At 53.5% G+C, this 25,488-nt stretch overlaps 2 protein-coding genes and 1 pseudogene across 2 annotated transcripts in view; 1 reads left to right on the top strand and 2 right to left on the bottom strand.

Moving 5' to 3' along the window:
• Positions 1-1,474: 1,474 nt before the first annotated feature.
• LOC115305210 lies at positions 1,475-2,319 on the bottom strand (annotated as a pseudogene).
• Positions 2,320-7,336: 5,017 nt separating this feature from the next.
• Positions 7,337-22,760, top strand: KRT7 (keratin 7). The gene is made up of 9 exons (XM_029955893.1): positions 7,337-7,716; positions 9,148-9,359; positions 11,672-11,732; positions 13,101-13,196; positions 14,872-15,036; positions 15,994-16,119; positions 18,784-19,004; positions 22,063-22,097; positions 22,464-22,760. The coding sequence occupies exons 1-9, from the start codon at positions 7,390-7,392 to the stop codon at positions 22,628-22,630; spliced, it is 1,410 nt and encodes a 469-aa protein (XP_029811753.1). The 5' UTR covers positions 7,337-7,389; the 3' UTR covers positions 22,631-22,760.
• Positions 22,761-24,208: 1,448 nt separating this feature from the next.
• Positions 24,209-25,488, bottom strand: part of LOC115305209 (keratin, type II cuticular 87-like) — a 6,496-nt gene continuing 5,216 nt past the window's right edge. The window contains 3 exon segments of the mRNA XM_029955495.1: positions 24,209-24,677; positions 25,187-25,218; positions 25,398-25,483. Of these exon segments, the coding sequence (XP_029811355.1) occupies positions 24,502-24,677; positions 25,187-25,218; positions 25,398-25,483 (294 nt within the window). The 3' untranslated portion in view covers positions 24,209-24,501.

Genomic DNA, 25,488 nt, shown 5'->3' with positions numbered 1-25,488 from the left:
AACATTTAATCATTTTTTGAGAGAGAGATAGAGTGTGAGTGGGAGAGAGGCAGAGAGAGAGGGAGACACAGAATCCGAAGCAGGCTCCAGGCTCTGAGCTGTCATCCCAGAGTCCGACGTGGGGCTCGAACCCAAGAGCGGTGGGATAATGACCCGAGTCGAAGCTGGACGCTTAACCGACTAAGCCACCCAGGCACCCCATGTTTATTTATTTTTTGAGAGAGAGAGAGAGAGAGAGAGAGCGCGCACAAGAACATAATCAGGGGTGGGGCAGAGAGTGAAGGAGACACAGAATCCGAAGCAGGCTTTAGGCTGTGAGTTGTCAGTACAGAGCCTGATGCGGGGCTCGAACTCATAAACTGCAAGATCATGACCAGAGCCGAAGTTGGATGGTCAACTGACTGAGCCACCCAGGCACCCCAGAATGTAAAGTTACAGATTATTTCAACCAAGCCTCAGCTATGGGATGGAGACACTGATGGGGTCAAGAGGAAATAGGAGAGGAGCGTCAGGGGTCTGGGATAGGGGAGAGTGATTTAGGGAAGTAAAGGAGAACTTGCAACCCTCCTCCCCCTGACCCTTGCTATGTTCTTTTTTGAGTTTTCAATTCTTTTGAACAGTTGGGATGCATTGGTTAATCGCCTTCATAATTAAAGACCACAGAGCAGGAAACACTGAAAAGTTAACAGTGTTCAAAGGTACACGGTGATGCCATGAGTCCAAAGAAACCACTTTCCCCAATTCCCCATTTCTTTCCCAGGGCAGTTCTTCATTTTTCCACAAACGAATAATGACTGGCTTGAAAAAAAGCCTAGGGCATGGTATGTAGATAACTCCTGAGGCCCCAAAGTAGAAACCGAACATGCACATGTAAGTAAAGATGGCTATCTGTGTGCTTGCAAGTTTTGTTTGTTGGAGCAGGCCGGTGTCCTGGCATGCTCTGGGGGAGGTTCTTTGTTCTCATCTTTAGAAGACCGAACTCCGTGATAGGACTTGGAAGACACCAGAGCAGGGGCACCGGGGGAAGCTCTCTGGCCTAGTTCTTCTTAACCTAGAGGTTAACGTGCCTGAAGTTTAGTTGCGTCCCTCCCATTCCTGTGAGCTATGTGCTTTGGTGCAAGTCATTTGACCTCTCTGAGATGAATCTATCACTTCAGAAATACTGGGTTGCTGCACATAGTTAACATTCTCCAAATGTTTGTTGAATAAATAAGTGAATAAATGAGTGGCTCAGTCAGTTAAACGTCCAACTTCGGCTCAGGTCATGCTCTTGTGGTTTTTGGGTTCGAGCTCTGCATTGGGCTCAGAGCTGACAGTTCGGAGCCTGGAGCCTGCTTTGGATTCTGTGTCTCCCTTTCTTTCTGCCCTTCTCCTGCTTGTGCTCTGACTCTCTGTCTCTCAAAAATTAATAAGCATTAAATAAAATAAATAAGAGAATAAGTGAATGAGTGAAGGGACTTGCCTAAGGTCACTCTCAGTGGGAGCAGTGCCTCAAGCCCACAGGCATCCAGGCTAGCTCACAGTGAGGAAGGTTCTCTTCCACCTCCTCCTCACTCACCGGCCTCAGCACTCGGCACACCTCCTGGAGGATCTGCTCCTGGCTCTGCACGGAGCACAGGACCAGGGTGCAGACCACCACATCCACGGAGCCATCGGCACCTGCTGCTTGTTCTCCCCCGCAGCCACCACGAAGCGCTTGAACTGCAGGTGTCAGTTCTCCGCAACATTCTTGATCAAGAACTCCTCAAAGTTGGGGTTGGGGTCGACACACGTCACCCTGCATCCAGCCGGGTAGAACTTGAAGTTGGCCCCGGTTGCCGCAGCCCACTTCCAGCAGAGAGAGCTTCCCGGAGGGGCCCGCAAACCCGGGCAGGTTGCTGAAGAGCTCGCAGTTCTTGCTCGCCGCCGTGTGTTTGTTGTACATCACAGAGAAACTCCGCAGGAAGTAGGGGAACTACTTTTTGCATATCTGGTTCCACCGGCCCAGAAAGTTCAGCAGGTACATGGGAAGTGGGAGTACCAGGGTGCAACAACCTGAGAGGGAAGGTGGGTGAGGACTTCCAGTTGAAAGAAAGAGCACAAACCCTGGGGGTGGAGGACAGGGGTGGGGGGAGAGGTGGTGGCACCACCAGGGGTAACGTAAGACCCTGCAGACGCCCTCAGCAGCACAGAGTCATCAGATGAGGACCAAATCCAGACAGGTGGTGTCTCAAGTCCTAGTCTCCTGGGGGTCTTACCAGAAAAGATCGGAGGGGAATCTCCAAGAGCATGGCAAAGTCCATCTGTCACAATAACATCAACATTGGCAACAGCTCGCATATACCGGACTCTTAAAGCCCCAAACCCTAATTAATTAGCTACCACCACCCCCTCATCTTTAACATCTCTCCTTATGGCCTCTCTCCTCTTCCCCCAACATCCCACATCTCCAAGTCTCTCCATCCTGTGGGCATCCTTTCCTTTAGCTCGCTTTCCATGCAAGCGAACTCCCCCTTACTTTGTCTTACAAACTGCCCAAGAAATTGTAGTGGGCACTCACTGTTCCCAGTTCCTTGCCCCATTCAGACCGCAGCCTGCGGACATCTGGCATCTGCCCCCACAACCCCAGGGGAGTGCATGAGACAAATGCAAAGGCAGCTGGAGGGAGAGGAGAACGAGAGGTGACAGTATTAAGAAGTGGTGACCAAGGAACAGAATGCTCTGTCTGAGCAGATGAGAGAGGCTGGTGTCTTGGTGGAGAGACAGTCTGTCCTCAGAGCCTAGAGGGAGGAAGAACACAGTGGGTGGGGAGGGAAGTTTGAGTGGAGGAGGGGAAGGGTAGGGGTTTTTACCAGATAGCCTGACTTTCTCAGTGAAGAAGAATGCTATGCTACTTTGTTGAAGATACGGGTGGAGGCGGGAGTGGGGAGGACAGGAAGAGAGGTTAGAAGCTTTGCCATAGCAACCAGGAGGACTGGACAGACTTGTTGACCATAAGCAGAGAGAAGTGACCAGTAGCAAGGAGGATATGACTGAACCTGGGGACTGTGAGTTGGTGGTGACACTACATCTTGAGGGTATGGTTTTCACGAATGCTCCACAGTTTGGAACTCAAGCAGAGTTCAGCGTTGGGGCTGATCGGGGCTGAGTCGGGCTGGGGATTCAAGTGGTGGAGACTGGAGAGTCAGGCTTCAGAGACTGAGGGGTCTGAGAGGTCCAACCTGGACAGAAAGTCTCAAGGAGGATAGTGGGTGGGGAGAAAACAGAATGGGGTTCAGGCCTGGGGATGTTGGTGAGGCTGAAGAAGCCAACTGGTGAGTGAGATAGTTATGGTCAGTCCCATTGCATGAGAGCAGACACTCCAGGGATGGAGGGGTTTGTGTTCTAGAGCGTGACCATGGGCAGAGATAAGAGGAAAAGGTTGGATGTAAACATCGCTGGAATTGAGGAGTTAAGGAATGGTCTGGCTGAGATGCTGGGCAGGTTATCTCCCTGTAGAGTGGAGGTGCCAGGCTGGAGAGGAGCCCCGGGAGCCATGTGGCAAGGTCCCTGGTGAGTGTGAGAGAGTGGCCAGGAGGTCAGGAGGTGACTGTGGGGCCGGCAGGGACCAGTCACAGGGGAAGGGGTAGACATGGTGTAGCTGGACCTCATGAGCCTCTTGGCTTTAAAAAACTGCAGTGCACTCTGCAACCAATATATAAAGGCAAAAACTCAATCAGCATAGAAAGGATTTTTTTCAGTAAATAGCACCCCTTGAAAGTACGTAATTTAATCCACCTAATCTCTTCTCACGAATGTTGCCTGGTTCTCGCTGATGGAAACCAAGACCAGCAGAGACCCTCGTATGCACTTTTGGCGAGAGCATCTGTAGGATAAAGTCCTGGTGACGGTATACTTGGTCAAGCGCAAGTGTACTCATTTTATTTGTTTTGTTAATTGAGGTGAGGGCAAATGACTTTAATTCTGAGAGCTATGCCAACTCGCTCTCCAAGAGGATGTGCCAGTAGATGATCCCAAAAACAAGCGACAAAGCCTGCATGCTTGCCGTCACCATTACCAAGCTTTGTAGTCTGATAATCTGACGGAGGCATATGGCTTTCTGTATGTGATTCATATTGTATTTCTTTAATTTGAGTGAGGTTGAGCATTTTGTTTTTCATGTCTGCTATTTGGTTTTCTTTTTTTTCTTTTTTTGTAGGTAACCTAATGGTTCAACTGCCAGAGTTTGGATCCTGGATTTTCGACATCTTAGCTGTGTGACGTTGAGCCATTTTCTTAAACTTGTTGTGCTTCTGTTTCCTCTCTTAAAATCGGGACGATGACACTGGGCTGAGGAGCTGTTGTGAGAACTTCATGAGGGAACAGATGCCGTGTGCTTAGGACAGTGCCAGACACCTGCAAAGTACTCTGTGTGCACGGCCAGCTCATATTATCTGTGGCTGTTACCCACTTGCTTGCTTCGCTGGCTTGTTTTTTTTTAAACAACATCACATATTCAGGGAAGCAGCCTGTTGGCTGTCATTTATGTTGCTTTCTTGCCTTTCAGTATTTGCTTAAAAAAAAGTATTACATTCCGTTCAGAAATGTTACATTTTTTTGCTATGATTGCAGACATTTGCATTCCAAGCTAATGACAACCAGTCATGCCTTTTTTGTCAGGAACCAGAGGCTGTGTTTTCAGGGGATGGACCCTGAGGAATGGCTCTGAAAATGCAGGGGGGAGTCAAAAGTGTATCTCCACCGCTCCTTGGGAGAGGAGCAGTCCATTCCTCCGGTGGGGTGGGGGCTGCAGGACCACAGTGTCCCCCCGTCACCCCCCTCCCCCCCGGCGGGTTTAGTACAACCAAGCCACTTGTTGGTTTCTGGCTGGGGGCCAGGAGTGGGGGGGGTGTGGTGGGAAGCCAGGTGGGGAGTGAGGGGGTCGCTGAGCATGTGCTTGGTGGGTGTGTGTGTCACACGACACTACAGAGATGGGGTGAGCCTTCTGCGCAGGAAAGGAATGACTAGGAAAGGCTTCGGGGATTATCTGGTCTTAAGATTCAGCCCCAAATGTCCTAAGTGGGGTCTCAGTGAAGCTGGCAGTGGCATGGGCTGTATTGGGAGACTGCGTTCAGGTGGCCCTCAGTGCTGTGCACTCATGCAGGCAGGAATGCGCTCCCCAGCCTCTCGGTGTGGACAGCTCCTCAGGAGGCCCTCCAGAGGGTGTTTATGTGTGCGGCCTGGCACGGAATAGGCTTGTGGTGCCAGCCTGGAGATGCAGAGGGGAGAAGCCAGGGGGGCAGGGCTGGGGCTGCTGGGAATATTTCAGGGAGGGGATGCGGAGGCTGAGGGGTGGATACTAGGCTCAAGGGGAGGCTGAGGCTGGACCTGGCAAGCCTTTGAATGTCCTCCCAGCTCCCTCTCGCCATGGAACCCCAGGATTTCTTCTCTGGTGAAGAAACGAGACCTAGGGAGGGGTAGTGACTTGTCCAGGGTCACATCACAGGTTACCAGCAGTGTTCTGCCAAAGATCGCTCAGGCCAGGCTCTAGGGGAGAAGTGCAAGGGAGGGTGGGGGGCAGGTGCTGTGGGGGCTGCAGAACATGGGTGGGGTTGTGGGGGTCAAGGGATAGGGAGCTGAGGTGGGAGGTAGTGGGGAAAAGAGTTGAGAATGAGCCCTGAAGGGTAAGGAAGTTGGAGTGTGTGTGTGTGTGTGTGTGTGTGTGTGTGTGTGTGTGTGTGTGTGTGACGGGGTATGTGTGTGAGTGTGTGGAAATTAAATAGTTGGTTGCTTTAGCCAGCTTGGGAGTGGGGGCTGGGAAGGAGTGGTGTCACCATGACCACAAATATCACAAGGCCAGGAAATCCGTGTGTTCTCCAAACTGTAACTGACAATTTCAGGTTACATCTCTCTCTCCCATACATACATGCTCTTCCCATAGCAGAGATCAGTGGCGGTCTCCTTGGGCATCCCTCTGCCTCTGGCCTGAGCTATCCCAACACCAATAGGGAGCAGAGGGAAGGCTGGGGCGTGAGCCTCCACGGAGAACATTGAGTAGGTAGGAGCCATTGCACAGTCAGCTTCACTGGAAATCCTTTTTATCTACCTGAAATGAAAACCAGGAAGGACATTCCATCCCTACCCTTTTCCACCCAGGATGTCCCCAAGGGTTTGGTCTGAGTAGACAAGCTGGCCTGCTCACTGGGGGCTGGAGGCCTGTCAGCTGTCTCTTCCAAAGGATCCTTAGGTGGCCCCTCTAGCTGAACCGGGTCTGGGGAGAACGGAGGGTGCGCGGTGAGCGTGGCTGGAGGCTCCCAGAAAGGAATCCTCTGGAGCTGTCTCGATCCATTCCCTCTCTCCCCTTGTCCCAGTGCCATGTTTCTCCCCATCTTGGGCTGGGTTTGAAAACACGATGAGAGCTGGGGACCTTTAAATAGGAAAACAGCAGCAGTGGAAGATAGGGAGGAGTGTTTGTGTGCAAACCCAAGCAGGCTCAGAGCTGCCTACACAAGTGTGCAGTTGTGTATCCACAGACACCCTGCCCCACACAGAAGTCAGACTTCTGCCTGTTCTCAGACACATACGCACGTCTCAGGTGAGCACACAGAGAAGCCCAGTGGCCTGCAGGTGTGTACACATGGAATTGTACAGACATCACAAAGTGTCCCAACTACATGCAGGTGTTCTCTTCCTCTACAGAGACAAGTACAGTAAGTGGATAGGAATGTGACCTAAGGTGGGGGGAGCGTGTCCCCAAGGCGACCATTCCCACAGTGTCTCTGGGCTTCAGATGCCCATTGGAGTGAAGAGAGGGACAGAAGAGGGGTTGCACCCCACTTGGCTTAGTTTCTATAGGGAAATGAGGTAGAGTGGCCAGGTAAACCAGCTAGGCCAGGCCACCTTGGGGTCAGATTACTCAAGAACTGAGCTGATCTCTCAAGGAGGAGCTTGACCTGGGGGCTGGAGGCTGTCAGGGGGAAAGCCTTTCTGAAATGCCTGGGGAAGGAAGCTGGGGGCTGACTCCTGCACTAGAACTTTTTGTTCACTCCAAACCCCCAGACTTTCATGGCTTGATCTCTCGCCTCTGGAATCTTGTCCAAGCCTCCTCCAGGAACACTGAACCTGTTTCAGATCCGCTCAGCTGGCTGTCTCCCACCACTCAGCCCGCATCCGGGGCGTTGGGGATGTATGGCCCTGCTCCCTGACTTGGGACCTTAGAGCTTGGGCCCAAAAGCCCGACCAGGGCGCTGAGAGCGGAAGTGTGGCTGGGGAGGGGCCCAGCGGCAGACAAGGGTGGCCGGAGGCCAGCTCCGCCCCTACCTGTGTAAGCCGATCCGCCAGAGCCTAGCGGATAAAAGCCACCGGGCCGCGGGAGGTCAGCGAGTTCGGCTCCCTCGCTCCCGCCGCTAGGTACGGCCCGGTCCAGCCAGCATGTCCATCCACTTAAGCTCCCAGCTCTTCAGCTCGCGCTCCGCCGCCTTCCCCGGCCGCGGCGCCCAGGTGCGCCTGAGCTCGGTGCGCCCGGGCGGCGGCTTCAGCAGTCGCAGCCTCTATGGCCTGGGCGCCACACGGCCGCGGGTGGCCGTGCGCTCCACCCTCGGAGCCCCGGTGGGCGCCGGCATCCGCGAGGTCACCATCAATCAGAGCCTGCTGGCCCCGCTGCAGGTGGACATCGACCCCTCCATCCAGCAGGTGCGCAAGGAGGAGCGTGAGCAGATCAAGACCCTCAACAACAAATTCGCCTCCTTCATTGACAAGGTGAGCGGCCGTACCCTGCCCCAAGCCGTGCTCCGGGCCACTGCAGCCACCCCAGCCAGGCGCCCGCAGGCCTGGGGCGTTCTCTTTTCCCCAGTATCAGGACTTTTCTCCTTCTCATGAGCCCTGTGGCTATTTTCCCACTTCAGTCTCCCAGCCTCCTCTTTCAAACAGCTGCCCCAATCGTGATGTCTTTTCTTCCCAGGATGTGTGCTTGAGCCTGTCAGGCAGCCCCAGCTGGTGGCTGGCGGTGGCGGGGAGTCAGCTGCAGTTCTTGGGGGGGATTCAGGTTGGGAGCTCCAGAGGCCAGAGCCAGGAGTTTCTCTGAGAAGGGGCAGTGTGGAGTGAGAGATGGGATAGGGGTGACATATTGTTCCCAGCTCAGGAGGCCCTCCCTCCTCCTGCTTATGTTGGGGTAGATGCTGAAAATCAAGGGCTGGAGGGAGGGCGGCTCCCTGCTGCACTTGCCCACCTATCTGGTCCTTCCATCTCCATTTGGTGGTGGGAGGGAGGGCCTTCGAGTTCTCCCCCTTGGGTGGGGGGTGGGGATGGGGAGGCACTGAGAGGCCCTGGGGAAGGGCCATTTGGAAGGGTTTTTTTCTGGCTGTTTGGGTCCCCCAAGTGTGGGGGAGGGAGTTGGGGTGAGAGAGTGGAAGTTAGGAAGGAGAGGAGCAGACTTGACCTTCGGTCTAGGAGGGGAACAGAGGGGAGAGAAGTGGGGCTGGATCAGGAACTAAGGACTAGCCCAGCTGGGCCCCTCTGGCTAGGGCCTCCTCCCTTCCTCCCAGGTATAGACCAGCCCTTCCCTCCCCTGCTTTGATGTAGCTGTCACCTTCCCCCACCCCCATGCCCTCTCCATCATTCACACTGTATACATCCTTAAGGTTCTCTTGAAGGCTCCCCAGGCCCAGGGTCCTCCCCTGCTGTTGAGCCGCTCTATCTTACTCTCTGCAACACTCACCCCGCTATCCCCCCGCCCCCGCCCGCCCCTCTGCTCCCAGTTGCTAGTTTTAAGGCGGTTGCTTCCAGCTCCCAGGCACAATGGAAGCATCCTTACCATTGACTGGATTGTGGCACCCTGTCCTGAAACCTCAGAGGAAAAGAGGCAGAGAGAGGATACTGAAGGACGAGGCCCAGGACAGACAGAAAGGGGGCTGGCCTTTCGGAGTGGGAGGTGGAGAAGATCCTCTGCAGTGTGGTGGGGAACATATGTGGGAGGGGACATATTGGGGACCGGGTAGACCTGATTCCTGGGTCACGCTCTAAGACACTTGAGACTGAGAGACCTGGAGGAGGGGACCAAAGGCTGGGGGAACATTTGGGGGAACAGCCGATGGGAGCATGGGCTGTGCTGGGTGGGTAGAGACCCTCCCAAGTTCAGTGTAGGTGGTGTGGCCTGCTTCTTGTGAGTTTCTTCTGCTACTTCCCCCTTAGGTACAGTTTCTAGAGCAGCAGAACAAGCTGCTGGAGACCAAATGGACCCTGCTGCAGGAGCAGAGATCGGCCAAGAGCAGCAGCATCCCCAGCCTCTTTGAGGCCCACATTGCTGGCCTGCGGCGGCAGCTAGAGGGGCTGCAGCAGGAAGGGTGCCGCCTGGAGGTGGAGCTTCGGAACATGCAGGACGTCGTGGAAGACTTCAAGAACAAGTACTGACCCCAGCGTGGTGTGTCCTGGGGTGTCAGCCCCCTGGATCTCACGTCCCTCCTCCGCTGAGGCAGCGGGCCCCCTCTGGGCTTAGAGGTCAAGGGTGTAGCTGCTCAGTACAGCAACCCCTGAAGGGAAGGCCTTGACCAAAACACTTCCTGTCTCTCCTTTCTTCTCTTTGTTCCTGATGGTTGCTTCCAAGTCTTCTCACCTGACTTCCTTCCAGGGAGATATCCCCGCTCAGCCCTAATCCTCACCATTCACTTTGGGTGCCTGACCAAGGCCCCAGGGAGGGTAGGACTGAAGGTGTCCTGTGACAGATGTGCTTCAAACTTGCATGGGCCTCACAGATTATTCTAGAACAGCCCCTCTGTTTAGGTGAGTAGTTAGAGACCAGAGAGATTCGGGGTCCTGACAGAGATCACCTGGCAGGTCCCTGGGAGAGCTGGGACTTGAATGTCGAGCCCCTAACTCCCAGGGGGAGACACAGAGCTGACATGGGACTGAACGAAGCACGGAGAGGGAGGGATCCTTGTGAGCCACGGGAGGATGGCAGAGGCTGAGGGGTGGCTCCGGTCAGTGCAGGAATCAGAGAGGAGCCTGGCGTGCAGGGGCCTGGAAGACCGGGGGTTTAAGGACAAGCCTTTGAGGTGCCCACTGAATTCCCTGTGTCACTGAACAGAAACTGAAGCCGGAGGCTTGGGCCGGGCCCTGCCCTAGCATACTTGCCCAGTGGTGCTGGGAGCAGTGAGTTCTGAGCTCTGCCCTGAAGGCCCATGACTCAGCGGAGCAGGGATACTGGCTGTGACCGGAGGGAGAACAAACAAAAAGGCCTCTGTGGAGGGTGTCCACTCCCGTACTTCCCAGAGAGACAGTCATTAGCAGTAATCTTGCAGCAGGTGGAAGCAGACAAGGGCAGGGCAGAGAAGGCCCTGGGCAACCAGCAAGCCACAGTTGTCATGTGCGCACGCGTGTGTGCGCTCACCTACACCCTCACTCCGGAGCCTCCGTGTAGAGCACTTGATTGTAGGGCCAGGCTGAGCACAGGACTGGGGCTGAGGGAGGCCTGGAAAGGGCACAGGGAGTAGCAGCTGCCCAGTGAGGGCCTATTTGTTGCCCTCTGGGCTCAGCAACATGGTGCTGAGACAAGAGCAAACAGATGACCTTCTGGATATTTCCACAACTACTCTATAGGACCTGAGGGAGTGGGGCATTAGGGGTCTGGGCTCCTGGAGGGGCTCTGCCTGCGCCCATCATAGGTGCCCTGCCACCCTCCTGTAGCCCTTGGGCACTGCTGAGTTCCTGTTTCTGATGCTTTAAAAAAAAGTTTTTTTTTTTATGTCTTTATTTTATTTTGAGAGAGAGAGAGAAAGTGAGAGAGAGAGAGAGAGAGCGAGGGAGGGGCAGAGACAGAGGGAGACACAGAATTCAAAGCTGGATCCAGGCTCTGAGCTGTCAGCATAGAGCCTGATGTGGGGCTCGAGCCCACGGACTGTGAGATCATGACCTGGGTCAAAGTCAGACACTCAACTGACTGAGCCACCTAGGATCCCCTCTGATGCTTTAAAAAATTCCCAAATATATGCTGAGTCGGGCCTGAGAGCTCTCTTGCTCTGTGTCCTGAATTACCAATGTCCTCCTACGGGTGGGGCTGGCTTCTTGGGAGAAGGAGGGATGGGGAGGGGGTGCCATGTGGGAGTAAGGATGGAGCCAGACCACCTAGGTGGGGCCTGGTTGTTCCCCAGAACTCAGCTGCACCCTCTTCCTGAGTTCGTAAGTTTCCTCTGCTTTAGGCTCCTTCGCCTCCTGAGGTGGGATTAGGTAGCAGTTAGGTCATGGGCCAGGAGCCAGATTGCCAGGATTTAAGTCTGGGCTTTGCCACTTAGCAGCATAGTGACCAAACAGATTATGTCCTGCTCTATTCCTCCTGCTGATCGTGGTGCCGTTGTTACAGGGTTGCTGTGGTGGGGTTAGTGAGCTAATCCGTGGTTTGCGCCTAGCAGCACAGGCCCCCGTTAAAATGGTTCCTAAGAATGGCTCTTACTATTGCTTTCTCGCTCCTATCATGTGCAGCTTTCGTTCTTCACTTCCTATGTATTCTCTCCTCTCCCACCTTTCATCCTGCGCCGAGATTCCTAGCCGCAGAAATAGCTATAAGGGAAAGTCAGGGTCATTTGGCTCCACAGGTGACACCCATCTTCCCAGGCGTGTCATGAAGGAGGGTGAAGCCAATGCAGGGCAGAGCCCACACCTGGATAGGAGGGAGGACAGAGGCAAAACTGCACCCACACCACCCACCCTCCCTCTCCTGCAGGTACGAAGATGAAATTAACCGTCGCACGGCTGCTGAGAATGAGTTCGTGGTGCTGAAAAAGGTGAGGAGGCAGACAGGCACTGTCTGAAAACACATCGGCCAGGGGACAGAACAGCCAGCCAGCAGGGACCTGTGGTACTACAAGAAGGGCGCAATGGGCTTGGAGAAGGAGAAGTCTGGAAACCAGGCCCTCATACACGGCCTGTCCTGTGTACGTGTGTGTCTATGTGCACGTCTGGTGAATCACTAGACTTGTTTTTGGCCTTGAGGGGTTAGAGTTAAGACCAAAAGATGGAGGTTAGTAAGGGAGATTTCAAGACCAAATAGGGAAGTTCTCTATCACAGTCAGAATATTTCACGACAAATGTTGGCAAGTGGCAGGGCTGAAGTATTTGCTGAAGGAATGTGATGGGCTGCCCGAAGCAGGGTGATTTCCTTGTCCCTGGAGAAGTGTAAGCAAGGGTGGAAGGCCCTAGGAATATCTTAGAGGGGTTTGATTTCAGATTCTTTTATTTTTTAATGGTTATTTACTTTTGAGGGAAAGACAGAGAGAGTCAGAGCACAAGTAGGGGAGGGACAGAGAGAGAAGAAGACAGAATCTGAAGGAGGTTCCAGGCTCTGAGCTGTCAGCGCAGAGCCTGATGCAGGGCTTGAACTGACAGACTGTGAGATCATGACCTGAGCTGAAGTTGGACACGCAACTGACTGAGCCACCCAGGTGCCCTTGATTTCAGATTCTAATTCAGTGCACTCACTGGCCAGCTCAGTGTTCTCGGTCCATCCACATGAAGACAAGCTGCCCCAGGGTGCCGGGCCATTTGACATTTAGGAGCTTTGGGGATGAATAAAAGTGGGCCTTACCCCCAGGAGCTTGGGCACAGGAAATGTGTGGCTCCTCAGGGTCACCTGGGCTTGCACTGTTATCTGTGGCTTACCTGTGTCACAGTCCCCTAAGCTGAATTTGGATTGGAGCTCCTGCCTGTCTACAAGCCTTATTCTGGAGTCTGAATGATTTTGTGCTTTCCTATTTCATAAGAAGTTGAGGCTCACAGAATTCAAGTGATTTGTTCAAGGTCACATGGCTAGGAGGTGGTAGAGCCAGGGCTGTGTCCAAACCACCAGTCAGGAACTGGTAGAGTGCTAGGTTTGAGGCTCCAGGCTGCTTTGGCCTACCAGTGCTGGCACGGCAGGAACCTGTATGATACCTGGAGTGATGCATGGAGATGATGTTCCTTGCATAGCCTGGGAGGGCCCAGTAGAGGAAAGGTCCTGTGGCCAGGCTGCACAGCCTGGAGAAATGGTATGTTTCTTAGTAGGGCCCTGCTGTTTGAGCCTGTGGGTTGGACAGTGCTGGCTTGCTCCCACTAAATGGTCTGTGTATGAAGCCACGGTGTCTCTCTACCCCTTCTTGCCACCTCCTACACCCCAGGATGTGGACACTGCCTATATGAACAAGGTGGAGTTGGAGGCCAAGTTGGATGCCCTGAATGATGAGATCAACTTCTTCAAGACCCTCTATGAGACGGTAAGGACCTTGGATGTGGGAGCCACGTCATATCTTCCATGTCCTAACCAAGGGGCTTACCCCATGCCTGTGGGCCAACTGGGTGTGTGTCGAGGGTGTGTGCATGCACTTATCTTCTTCTTTATCTTTTCTCGACTCAGGAATCCAAGGTGGACAGGGAGTTCAGGAGGGGCTGAGGGTAGCGGAGCAGGGTGGGGTCAGTTAGGATTGGCCTTCCTGAGACGTCGGATGATTGTTTTTTAAGAGGGGTGTTGGGAAGCATGGGAAGGAACCAGGAAGATGTCTAGGGATCCCAGGCTGTGACAGAGTTCAGAGGTGGGCTGAGTGGGGTAGGTAGTTCATTCCAAGTCAGGACTGACTGGAGTGTCTAGGAGTTTACGCCCAGAGGGACCAGATGGGTGGCCTCCTATCAACAGGCCACTCTACCTGCCCCTGTGGTCTCATTCTCCCCCTCTTCCCCTGTCTTGGGCTTTCAGCTCTTTTTCCACTCAGGGATTTAGAGCCTTTCCACTCCTATCAGTGCGAGTCTCTGGCCTTCAGCAGAAGATAGGATGGCCAGATGTCTGGCAGGGCTGGGCTGGGACTTTATTACACATGAGGTTAATTATAGAGCAGTTCTTAATTCCTTTCAGTCTGGCTTTTGTGGATGTCTGGCCTCCATTAGCCCCTCAGTGAATTTCCACGTTGTTGACGCAGGGGCTGACTCCTTGAGGTTTCCATCGGGCATTCTGATTCTGTGCAGGCCTTCATACGTCTGTTGCATGTTATATATATGCATGTCTCTGTATACATATGTGTGTGTACACATATGTGTATGTGGATTTAATTATTTTCCTCTCATTATGAAAGAAATACATTCTTGTGGCCAAAAATCCAGAAAATTGACTAAAACACAAAACTGAAAACAGGTCATTTATCTGTGCTCTTATCATCTTGGTGTCTACCTTTGCAGATGTTTCCTGTGTCTATGCACACAGAGAGATATAGAAATATATAGTTTAATAAAAATAAAGCATTTTTTTCATGTAATGGTGTACCATGGCTACAAATACAGCTATATCATCAGTTTTCTTTTTTTAATTTTCTAAATGTTTATTTAGTTTTGAGAGGCAGCATGATCAGGGAGGGGGAGAGAGAGAGGGAGACACAGAATCTGAAGCAGGCCCCAGGCTCCGAGCCGTCAGCACAGAGCCCAATGCGGGGCTTGAACTCACGAAACATGAGATCATGACCTGGGCTGAAGTCGGATGCTGAACCGACTGAGCCACCCAGGCATCCCCTCGTATCATCAGTTTTGAAGGTTGGAGAGAGTTTTAGGGTGGCATGTTTTCATTTACCTACCCTCTACTGATCTGCTTCACAACTGAGCTCATGCTACGGCAGAGCTCACAGAAGAAGCAATTACAGTTCACCACATCCTGTCACTTCTTTATCTACTGTAATCCCACCAGACTCTTCTATTGAGAAGTTGCTAATGGGCTCTCTGGGCTGCAGCGGTGGGCGGGCTATTTAGCAGAAACTGCTTTCTATACCCCCTTGCTGCCTGGTGACTCGCACCCACTCTGACCTCTTCTCCCTCTACCTTCCCCTAGGGTGAGGGGCGGGGTCCCAGGATGGGTGTGGGAACAGGGATGGGTCATGCCCCATATCCTGACATCCTGTCTGGTCCCTGCAGGAGTTGGCAGAGCTGCAGTCCCAGATCTCGGACACGTCTGTGGTGCTGTCCATGGACAACAGCCGCTCCCTGGACCTGGACGGCATCATCGCCGAGGTCAAGGCCCAGTACGAGGACATCGCCAGCCGCAGTCGGGCTGAGGCTGAGTCCTGGTACCAGACCAAGGTGTGAGGCTGCTGAGGGTCCTCTTTTCTTCCTGGCATGGTCCTCAGTGGCAGCTTCCCTTACTCCTCGCCTGTCTCAAGCCTCTAGGGTCTGGGTCCCAGTGTCTTGGTGGGCACCAGTGGCTAAGTCTATGGTACTTTCCAGTGCCCTGGGAAGAAGCAGATGTGAAGGCCAGGTCCCTCCCCAGGAAGAGATCCCAGCCTGATGGACACAGGTTAGAGGCACAGAGAGGTTAAGTAATTTGCCTAACTCCACACAGCTAGTAGATGGAAGAGTAAGGACTAGATCCTGAGTCCTGGGCCTCTGCACCGGGGAAGTTTGATGAGTGCCCATGCACTGTAGAAACAGGGCGGCTGACTGTGCAGGTGCTCAGGGAGTGTGGGGGGTAAACCAGTATTCTGGGGGAGGGAGCCTGAGGCAGCATTTAAAGCAGTAGAGGGATGTCTCTGCTGAGATAGGGAGTCATCCATGGGACATGGGCGAGAGCACAGGTATGCCAACAAGGTGACCTGGGTCCAGACTTGACGTGTGATCCTGGGGCAGTGGCTTCTGTTTTCCAGGACTCATTCTTCCCATCTGAGAAATGGGTGGTGCTGATGTTTTTAATAAGTGTATTTTTAATAGGGGTTTGTTTAACAGACAACAGATCTCAGACATCTAGTGATTCTCGGGCACTTGGGACATGATAGGGATAGGCAGAGCCCCAGGATCAATGGGGATGGGCTCCAGAGAGCCAACCTTGCCCCTCCTGTCCTGACTGGGAGGAAAGCAAACCCTTTCTATACCCCACTGCCCGATAGGCTGGCTTGCTGGCAGGACGTGAGGATGGCTGGGTGTCAGAGCTTGGCTTCTGGTCTCATCACTCAGAACCTTGGGCCTTCGTTGAATGGGACAAGAGAGGAGTCCCCTGTAATTGTTCACCACTTTCCCACCATATGTCTCTGTGCGGCCCTCCAGTTTGAGACCCTCCAGACCCAGGCTGGGAAGCACAGGGACGACCTCCGGAATACCCGGAACGAGATTGCAGAGACGAACCGTGCCATCCAGAGGCTGCAGGCTGAGGTCGACAACATCAAGAACCAGGTGAGAACAAGCCCTCTCCCTGCTCCTTCCTGTTTCTTGGGGTGCATGAAGGGTGGCCATCTGAGAGAGAGGAGCAGGAGGCTCCCCCAGCTTGAGGCTGGTGCAGCTCAAGTCTTGCAGGTGCCACAAGATCTCAAGTGCCCATGTGAGATCTCCAGGATAGGAGGTTCGTGGCCAGGTCCTGGCTGAGGCCAAAGGGAGGAGAGGAGTCCTAGCTGGGCACAGAGCCTGTGGAGGGAGCCTCAGACTACCCAGCTTGAGAAATGCCACCATTTGTTACCAAGTTGGTACTGAGCACTCTCCCTGTGCCTTGCTCTGGGAGCTCGCAGTCTGCGGGGATTCGAGGGACAGAGGCCTGCAGACACCTTTAGTGTGGCTCACAGGTCCTGTCCCTCTCTCCCTACCACTCACTGCCTCTCTCTGTGCTCCAGCCACACTAGCCTGCTTCCTGCGTCTTGTGTTTGCCAGACACGTTCATGCTTCGGGGCCTTTGCACTTGGTGTTCCCTCCTCCCGGAATGTGGCTCTCCCAGCTCAGCACATGGCCACCTCTTCGTCATCTTTGGGTTTTAGACACAAGTCCCCGTTTCAGAGGTGGCTTCCTTAACTGTCTGAAGCATCTATCACTATGTGAAGTTTTCTGTCTTACTCATTCAGTGGTTGGCTTCCCCCCCACTCACACTGAGATGTAAATAATGCACCCATGCTGGGCACAGGCTTCTGACAACAGGCTGAAGGGAGGCTGTGGTATGTAGCTGGTTGGGGGCCGGTGTTGAGGAGGGGGCAGGGCAGGGGAGGTAACCAGTTCGACAGCTCCAGAGAGCTCATTTCCAGAGGAGCTGGGGGGATGGGCTGTGAGGGTGATTACCCAGAAATGCCCGCCCCTTGGAGCCCAGCAGGCCACTTCACCCAAGAGTGGAGGCGGGCTCCTGGCACAGATGCAGGACTGTGCACCACTGGTGAAGCTAGCCAGCTTCCAGGCCAGGAGGGGAGGCACAGTATAACGTGTGCTGGCTTCTCAAACGCTGTAGCTTCTCCCACATCTGGTTCTCCTCTTGTGCAACAGGACAGAGCCAGGCCCTGGAGTTGGGGTAGCCACCATCGAGGGGCCCAGAGGCAGCCGAATGGCCCTGGCCAAAGGGGCACCAGTGTGATAGGGAAGGGCACTGATGGGTGAACACGAGAGGGTCTCCTGGGAGGATTGGAGGATCCGGAAGTTGGGCAGGGAAGCACGGATCACTGGAGACAAGGCAGGGTCTGAGGACTGAGAGTGGCTGGTGAGGAGGCAGGGGGCATGCTGGGCTGCTGGGCGGGGGAGGGAGTGGGGGCTCTCTGAGCTGCATGAGAGGAGGTTCGGAGAGGAGGCCCAGGGCTAGATAGGTTCCTGGGGTGAGGGCTAGCTGTGGACAGAAAGAATGCTCTTGCTGGCAGGAAGTGGCAGCTCTGGTCCATCATGAATCCTACAACCTGACTTGGACCGGGGGCGGAGGGGGTGGGGGGGATATTGATCAGACATTTTGGGTCTGGGGGTTCCAAGCAGTGTCTCTCTTCTCCAAGTCCAAGTCCCCCTGTCCTGGACCTGTTTTGAAAATGGTTTTTGTTCTGGCCAGCTGCCTGAAACTTGGTGACTCAACTAAGATCCCATGGCTTTGGATCTCCTCTGGCTGGGGAATAGAGGGACGGGCATGTGTGAATCCTAATAGCATGTATTAATTATAGTGATTATAACAAGTGGTAAAAAGTGTTGACAAGGCTGGGGAGGAAAGGGTGCCCTGGGCACTGTTGGTGGGAACGTTCATTAGTGCAGCCACTGTGGAAAACAGTATGGAAGTTCCACCCAAAACTAAAAATAGAACCATCATACAATTCAACAATTCAATTTCTGGGTATATATTGGAAGGAAATAAAATAACCATCTCAAAGAGATATCCATACCCCTACGTTCATTGCAGCATTGTTTGCACTAGCCAAGACATTGCAGCCAACCTGAAGTGTCCATTAATGGAAGAATTAATAAAGGAAATGTGATATTACATATATTATATTATATTATATTATATTATATTATATATTATCCAGCCACAAAATAGACTATTACTCAGCCATGAAAGAGAAAAAAATTCTGCCATTTGCTACAACACAAACCCTGAGGGCATTATGCGAGTAAAATACATCAGAGAAAGACAAATACTGTATGATCTCACTTATAGGTGGAATCTAAGAAAACATAACTCCTAGAAACAGAGAACCGATTGGAGTTTGACAAAAAATAATAATGATTATAATAGCATTTATTAAGCACTTACTGTGTGTGAGACCCTGTGCCAGGGACTTATGTAGTACTTCATTTAATCCCTGCAGTATCCCAGTGAGGTAGACACTGAGGTTACTGCTGTTTTAGAAGAGAGGAGACTTTGGCCTGGAAGGGTTGATGTGTCCAAGATCACGTGGTTCGTAAGTGGTAGAGCCAGAATTGGGCCCTAGGCATTGGGTGTCAGAGCCCATGTTTTTAATCCTTGGGGTTCCCTGGTGCTGGAGGAGTAGGCTGATGCTAGTAAAACCATTGTGAGTGAGTTGCCCCAGCGCTCACCGCCGGCTGGGGAGGCAGGAAGGCAATGACTGGTGAGGCCTGCCCCCCAGCTCACGGCTGCGCTACTGCTTACAGTGTGCCAAGTTGGAGGCTGCCATTGCAGAGGCCGAAGAACAGGGGGAGCTAGCCCTCAAGGATGCGCGGGCCAAGCTGGATGAGCTGGAGGCCGCCCTGCAGCGAGCCAAGCAGGACATGGCACGGCAGCTGCGCGAGTACCAGGAGCTCATGAACGTCAAGCTGGCCCTGGACATCGAGATCGCCACCTACCGCAAGCTGCTGGAGGGCGAGGAGAGCCGGTGAGGTCACAGAAGCCAGGAAGGGGATCCTTCCGGGGCTCAGTGGGGACTGGGGCTTGCCATTCATCCATCCACAGACATTTCCTGTGTACTTTTTTCTGCAAGGCATGGGGGTGGGGGGGTGGGAAGTGCAGGGAGGGTATAGCTGATGCTTGCTTCTTTGCCCTTGATAAGATGACCTTGTAGAAGGAAAGACCCAAGGAGTAAAGCTCAATGAGAAAGTTGGAGTAATAACAGCCCCTTCATATGTGTGGCCAGGGTCATATACTTAAAAAAATTTTTTTGAACATTTATTCATTTTTGAGAAGACCGAGTAAGAGTGGGGGAGGGGCAGAGAGAGAAGGAGAAACAGAATCAGAAGCAGTCTCTAGGCTCTGACCTGTCATCATAGAACCCGATGCGGGGCTCAAACCCATGAGCTGTGAGATCATGACCTGAGCTAAAGTCAGACGCTTAACTGACTGAGCCCCCGGGGCGCCCCCAGAGTCGTCTTATTTGATACTCATAACACGTTCAGGTAAGCAGGGCAGGCATTGTTTCTAGTTTACAAAGGGGAAACTGTGGTTCTGTTTCATGAATTGAGGGGGCAAGTCAGGTGTGCAGTCACGCTCTGCCGATTCCTGGTCCAAGCATCTTCCACGATGCCAGGGAACTTCTCACTGCATAACTGAGTACTAAGTCACAGGATCCTGACCAAATGTGGTGAGGTCCCAGAGATATCTGGATTCCTGCTGCCAGAGAGCAGGCCGGGCTGGGTCAGTGTGATAGGAATTCTTTGTGAAAGATTTGGAATCTATGTCCATGAAGTTGGGCCTTCAATTCTCGCCTTGATGAGTTGGTTGATTCATTCAGTCAATTTGCAAGGCTTTAGAGTTGTGCCTTGGGCGAAGGTTAGGGTTTGTAGAGGGTGAGAAAGAATAGGTGGGCCATGACTTGGAAGTAGGACTCACCATGGTTTGCTTTAGTGGAACCCAGCACGGAGATAGGTAACGTGTAAGACACGCTTCTGGGGTGCCGGTGGCTCAGTTGGTTAAGCAGCCAACTTCAGCTCAGGTCATGATCTCGCGGTTCGTGAGTTGGAGCCCCGTGTCAGGCTCTGTGCTGACAGCTGGGAGCCTGGAGCCTGCTTCAGATTCAGTATCTCCCTTGCTCTCTGCTCCGCCCCTGCTTGTGCTCTCTCTCTCAAAAATTAAAAAAAAAAAAAAAAGCATAAAAAAAAAAAGACACGCTTCTGCCTTTGAGGAGCTTGTACCCAGGCCGAGGAGACCAAACATTTGCAAAGGAAACACCTAGAGACCACTCACTTGCATTCATAAAATGCTGAATTTACACAGAACTTTTATAGCATTATTCCTGAGGGGCTGGGGAGAGAGGCTGGAGGATGAATGAATGGAGGGGAAGGAATGGAGGAATGAGAGAGTGCTAAGGTAGAGTGCCTGGAAGCAGGGAAGAGGGAGAAAAGAAACATGGTTATAGGATATATGAGTCAGGGAAGGAGAGGAGGACGGGTCTCTGCTATTTCAGTTGACCTGTGCCCTACCTGGGTTGGCACCCTGGCTTTGTGGGAAGAGGGATTGAACACCAAAGGCCTCTGGGAAGAGAGAGCAGCTGATCTGAGGCACAGGGCCCCTCTAGAGCCCACTCACCTAACTATGATGCCTCTCTCTGCACCTATCTCTACCACAGGTGCAGGGACAGCACTCTCTTGGGAACATAGAGGCCACCAGGTCCTCTTTTCCTCATTGAACCAGAGTTGAAGACCCTTAGAATGGGACCTGAGTCTCTTCCTCCCATGGGCAGCTGAGCAGGCTGAAGCTCAGGGATGGGGAGTGGCATGGCCAAGGTTACACAGAAAGGGGAAACATTCCCCCTAAAGCCTAATCTCAGCGTTGTTTGCTACCATTAGAGCTTACATCCTCGTTTTCTGAGAGGAAATGGTCTTCTCTCCACTCTTAGGAGGCATGGAGATGGACTCTGTGTTTTTATCCCTTACCCCCTCAACTCTTTCCAGGTGCAGATCTAGGATTTGTGGTCTTAGGAACTCATGCAATTTGGGATGCCTTCTTTTAAGAATACAGAGTTACAAATATAACATTGCACAAAAACAAATAGTTAGTTAGGATGAGAAAAGAAAAATCACACCCATCACTATAGCCTTAGACATTCAGGTCTCTTCCAACTGAGTTCTTGAGGCCTGGTGCCAGAAATTGTTACATGGAATTGCTGCCTAACTGCAACCTGGTTTCCCTCCCCCCCCCTCCCCCCCGCAACTAATAGCAACTCCCAGCACTCACAGGGGCCAGTGGAGCAAGGGGCCTGGATGCTTGCCCTTGGCCCTTCTCCGCCCCCTTCCCGGACTTAGGGATGATGAGGCCAGCTGGGCTCCCCTCACCCCTTCTAAGCAAAGTGAGGTCTCCTCTCCCCACTGCAGAGTAAACTCAACCCCCAAGGCCAAGGGCTTGGTGACAGTGGAGCTGTGAGTCACAAAACAAACACATCCAGCTGTCTCCCATGGCTTTTTTATTTCCAGTAGAGGCTGCTTAAAGTCATCTCGACGACCTTCTGCTCCCTCCTCAGTCTCTGACTTAGCTGCATTCATGAAATCTCCAATTCACTAATTATTTCCATATGTACTGAGTAATTACTACATGCCAGACTTCACGTGGGGTGCCAGAGACCCAAGCATCAATAAGTTACGCCCCGCTGTGAGGACTTTATGATTTGGTTAAGGGAGGCAGATGTCTTCATAAAGAATAATGACCGCCATTCACCGAATCCTGTGTGCTCAGGGCTTTAGGTAAATGATATTATTTAGCCCTCACAAACAAGTCGTGAGGCTGGGACTGAGTTAGGCCCAATTTATAAGTGAGGAAAGGTAGGCTCTGAGGCGTTGCCCAAGGTCATGTTGCCTTCCTGCAACAAGGCTGGAGGAAGACTAACGTGTGGGGACAGAGGAAGGAATACCAGTCCTGCCTGGTGCCTGGATGGACGGGCCCAGGACTGCATCCTCCAGATCTGAGGAAAGAGCTGCTCTCACAGGTCCCTCCTCTGCCCCCAGGTTGGCTGGAGATGGAGCAGCAGCTGTGAACATTGGTAAGTCCTTGGCTGCGGCCCATTTCCTGTGCTGTCCGAACTAGAATAGGTCTACAGGATGGCATGTTGGTTTGAGAACCTGGCCTTGTCTGGGACAGGAGCTTCCTTCCCTCACCAGCTTTTAGCAGGTGCCCTGAGACTCCCAGCCAGTCAGGCTCAATGGCCCAGGGAAGTGGGGGACACCTGTGGTGCATTGTCCCCTGCATTGTCCCAGGCTTCTTCTGGGCCTGTCTGAGGAGGGGGGAGGGGGAGTGAGGCAATGGGGAGGAAGAGGGGCAGCTACAGCAGGAGAGGAGGGTGGAGCGAGGGATGGGGCCTCAGGTGGTGCGCCCTGTGCTGACGGAGCCCTCCTCCCTTTTCTCGCAGCTGTGGTGAATTCCACCGGCGGAGGTGGCAGCGGGCTGGTGGGGCTGGCCTTCGGAGGAACCATGGGTAGCAATGCCCTGAGCTTCTCGAGTGGTGGGGTGCCCGGGGCCATCAAGTCCTATTCCACCAGGACCTCCACCACCACCCACAGGAGCATCCGAAAATGAGCTCTGATGTGTGGAGACCCATAGCCCTGCCCTGCAGGGTCACAGGAGGACTTCCATCACTGGTCCCAAGAGGGCTAGGCCATCTCAAAAGTGATGTCAGAATAGCTTCCAATAAAGCAGCCTTTCTGAAGCCTGGGTGAGCCCCATCCTGTCCCCTGGGATCCTGGCTTCATAAGCCGGTTGGGGATCTGTGGGGAGGATGGGGCCCTATAGATAGGATGGGGTCTGCTGTGAATACCAAGAAGCCACTTGTGCAGGCCACTGGGAATGCACCCTGGTGACGTGGTGGTGGTGCTCTGAGGGCTGTGGCTCTTAGCTGGTGTGAGGCCTTGGCCTCTTCCTGGGCTGAGGCTGAGTCCAGCTCCTCTCCTGAAGCCCAGAAATACCCCAGGGAAGGCTGGCTCTGCCCAGGAAGTGGGCGCTGAAGCTTTCTTCTGCTCAGGGAGGGGAGGGCTGTTTGCACACCCCCACTCCCATGTCCTGTGCTGCCAGAGTGCACTCCTCGCCGTGAGAAGGCCCCAGACTTTCAGCTACCACAGGCCTGGGTTTCAGACACACCATCCAACTCCCGCCTTTGACCCTTGCTGGTGCTAGGTCTGCCAGGCTCTCGGGCCCTGGAGGGGGCTCTCTGGGTCTGGGATTCTGTGAGGGTGAGGATGGCAGTGAGAAGAGGTCCGTGTGTGTTTGGGAGGGGGTAGTGTGAGGAGTCTCAGAGTCTAGATCCCCTGGTGGGGAGAGGGGCATCTCTGTATTATCTGCTTTATAAGAGCATCTGTGTGTGTTGGGGGGGGGGAAGCTGTGCATTTGTGTGAGTGTTTTTAGGGTCTATGGGGATATCTGTTCATGGGCTACAGCACATAGGATGGATGGTGAGGAGGGGGTAGTGGGGGTAATGGTGGTCATGTGTGTAGGGGCGGCTATCAAGAGAGTGTTGGTTTCTGGGGGGAGGGGAAGTCTATATTCCATCCCATGGTCAGGAATTTTCACATATTGAAGTGGGAGTGGAACAGGGGACTGGGGGAAGTGGACCGTCGGTGTCCCACAAGCCGTGAGTGATAATGTTCCCCAACATAGGGGACCTCTGGCCCTCCTGGCTAAATCTCCTCCTGATTGTCCTCTCCCTTCCCTTCCGGCTCCTCCTGCTTTGAGTGTCTGGGTATTTGGGGCTGCCAGCCTGTCCCCCTGCAGCCTTCTGCCTGTGTGAATGTGGCCCTCGGGCAGAGCACCTCTGAGACAGCCCTCTTTCCCCTTTGGCTGTGAACTCTGAGGGGCCCAAACTGGGCTGGACATCTACAGGTGTAGGCACAGAAGGGAGCTTTTCTGAGCACATGATATATGACCCATGAGCTTTATTGGAACCGTGGACACTAAGCACTAAGCATGAGGGAGAGGGAGCCCAGGTGGCCGCCAAGAGATGTCCCCGTGGAGCTGCAGCCTCAGTCACTGCCAGGGTTTGGAAGGCAGGGGAAGCCCAGCAGATTAGAGGCGGGGCCACAGCCCTGGGGACCTGGGGCCAATCTGTCCTTTAGAAGCTACAGGTTTGTTCCAGGCCCGCTTCCAGAGCAGCCTGAGTCAGGATTGGCTCTCTGCCCTAGGATGTTAGGAAGGCAGGCATTTAGCTTCCTGGGGCTGGGGGAGGAGGAGGAGGCCGGCCCTCTCCAGAAGAAACCCCAAAGAGCAAGGGCGAAGGAGGGGGAGAATGCAGAGGAGATACAAGAAGATAAGGCTGCAGTTTGGACAGGTCAGGACGACAGGTACTCAAAGCCCTTCCGCTTCAAGGCCCCTGAACTTGGGGTGCTCCCGAACCGGCCGCTGGAGGCAGGGACTGCTGACTCCAAGAGTCCTATATTTACAAAGGAGGGGGAGGGACGCTATGCGAATCGCACCAAGGAGCTGCTGCTGCACCTCTGGCCGCAGGGCGCGCACATTCCGGTGCTCACCGCCACGTTCCCGCTGCAGGGGGCGCTGCACACGCTGCCGGTCACGGGCCTGGAGCCTGACACGCAGAGGTCCCCGCAGACAACCCCGCCCCGGGAGCTGCTGACGCCTGCGGGAGGAGAACAGGACTTAGTTCCCTTGCGAGGGTTGTCCTGGCGGCCCCTGCCTACTGGTGAGAGGGCCCTATTCTTGCTCAGAGCGCCTCCCCTTCCTTTCTATTCCTCCTTTACCCCCCAACACCTTCACCCCTGGGCACTCCTTCCTGTACTCAGAACTCAAGCATCCTTGATAAACTGTTCTCCCAGGCCCTTCCTATAGGAGGAAATAGCTATTTAACTCATGATCATTCACTGCCACACTCCCTCCTTCTTTTCAGGGTTGCAAACTATGACCTGTGGTGGCATCCTATATTTGTACATAAAGTTTTATTGGAAGAAAGCCATATGTACTCCTTAGGTATTGCTTATGGCTGTAGCTGCTTTCACGTTACAGTGACAGAGTCCAGTAGTTGAGAGAGTCTGGATGGCTCACAAGCCTTAATATCTGGCCCTTTAAGAAAAAGTTGGCTCAGAGGAACCTTAAGCCCTCAGTTCAGAACCCACAGCGTAGATTACTTACAGACATTTACAGCACCAACGCCTTCACACAACCTGTGGGGAGCGCAAAGAGACAAAAATTAGTTGGGAAGAGCAACGCCTGACAATTCTGACCTCCACATAATCTTGATGCAAATTAGATGCAAATGATATGCAAACATGCTCCTGGCTCAAAACACAGTTTGGGGGAGATTGAAGAGATATTCTCTTCTCCCCACAGGTGTGGTTCTCACCTCTGCTCCTCGCCCTCCAGCAGCCGCCTGTAGGTGGCGATCTCGATGTCCAGGCCCAGCTTGGAGTTCATCACCTCCTGGTACTCCTTGA

This window comes from Suricata suricatta, chromosome 10 (assembly GCF_006229205.1).
Source record: "Suricata suricatta isolate VVHF042 chromosome 10, meerkat_22Aug2017_6uvM2_HiC, whole genome shotgun sequence".
Taxonomy (NCBI): domain Eukaryota; kingdom Metazoa; phylum Chordata; class Mammalia; order Carnivora; family Herpestidae; genus Suricata; species Suricata suricatta.
The sequence above is the reverse complement of the archived record's forward strand: the minus strand, read 5'-3'. Positions and strand labels throughout refer to the sequence as shown.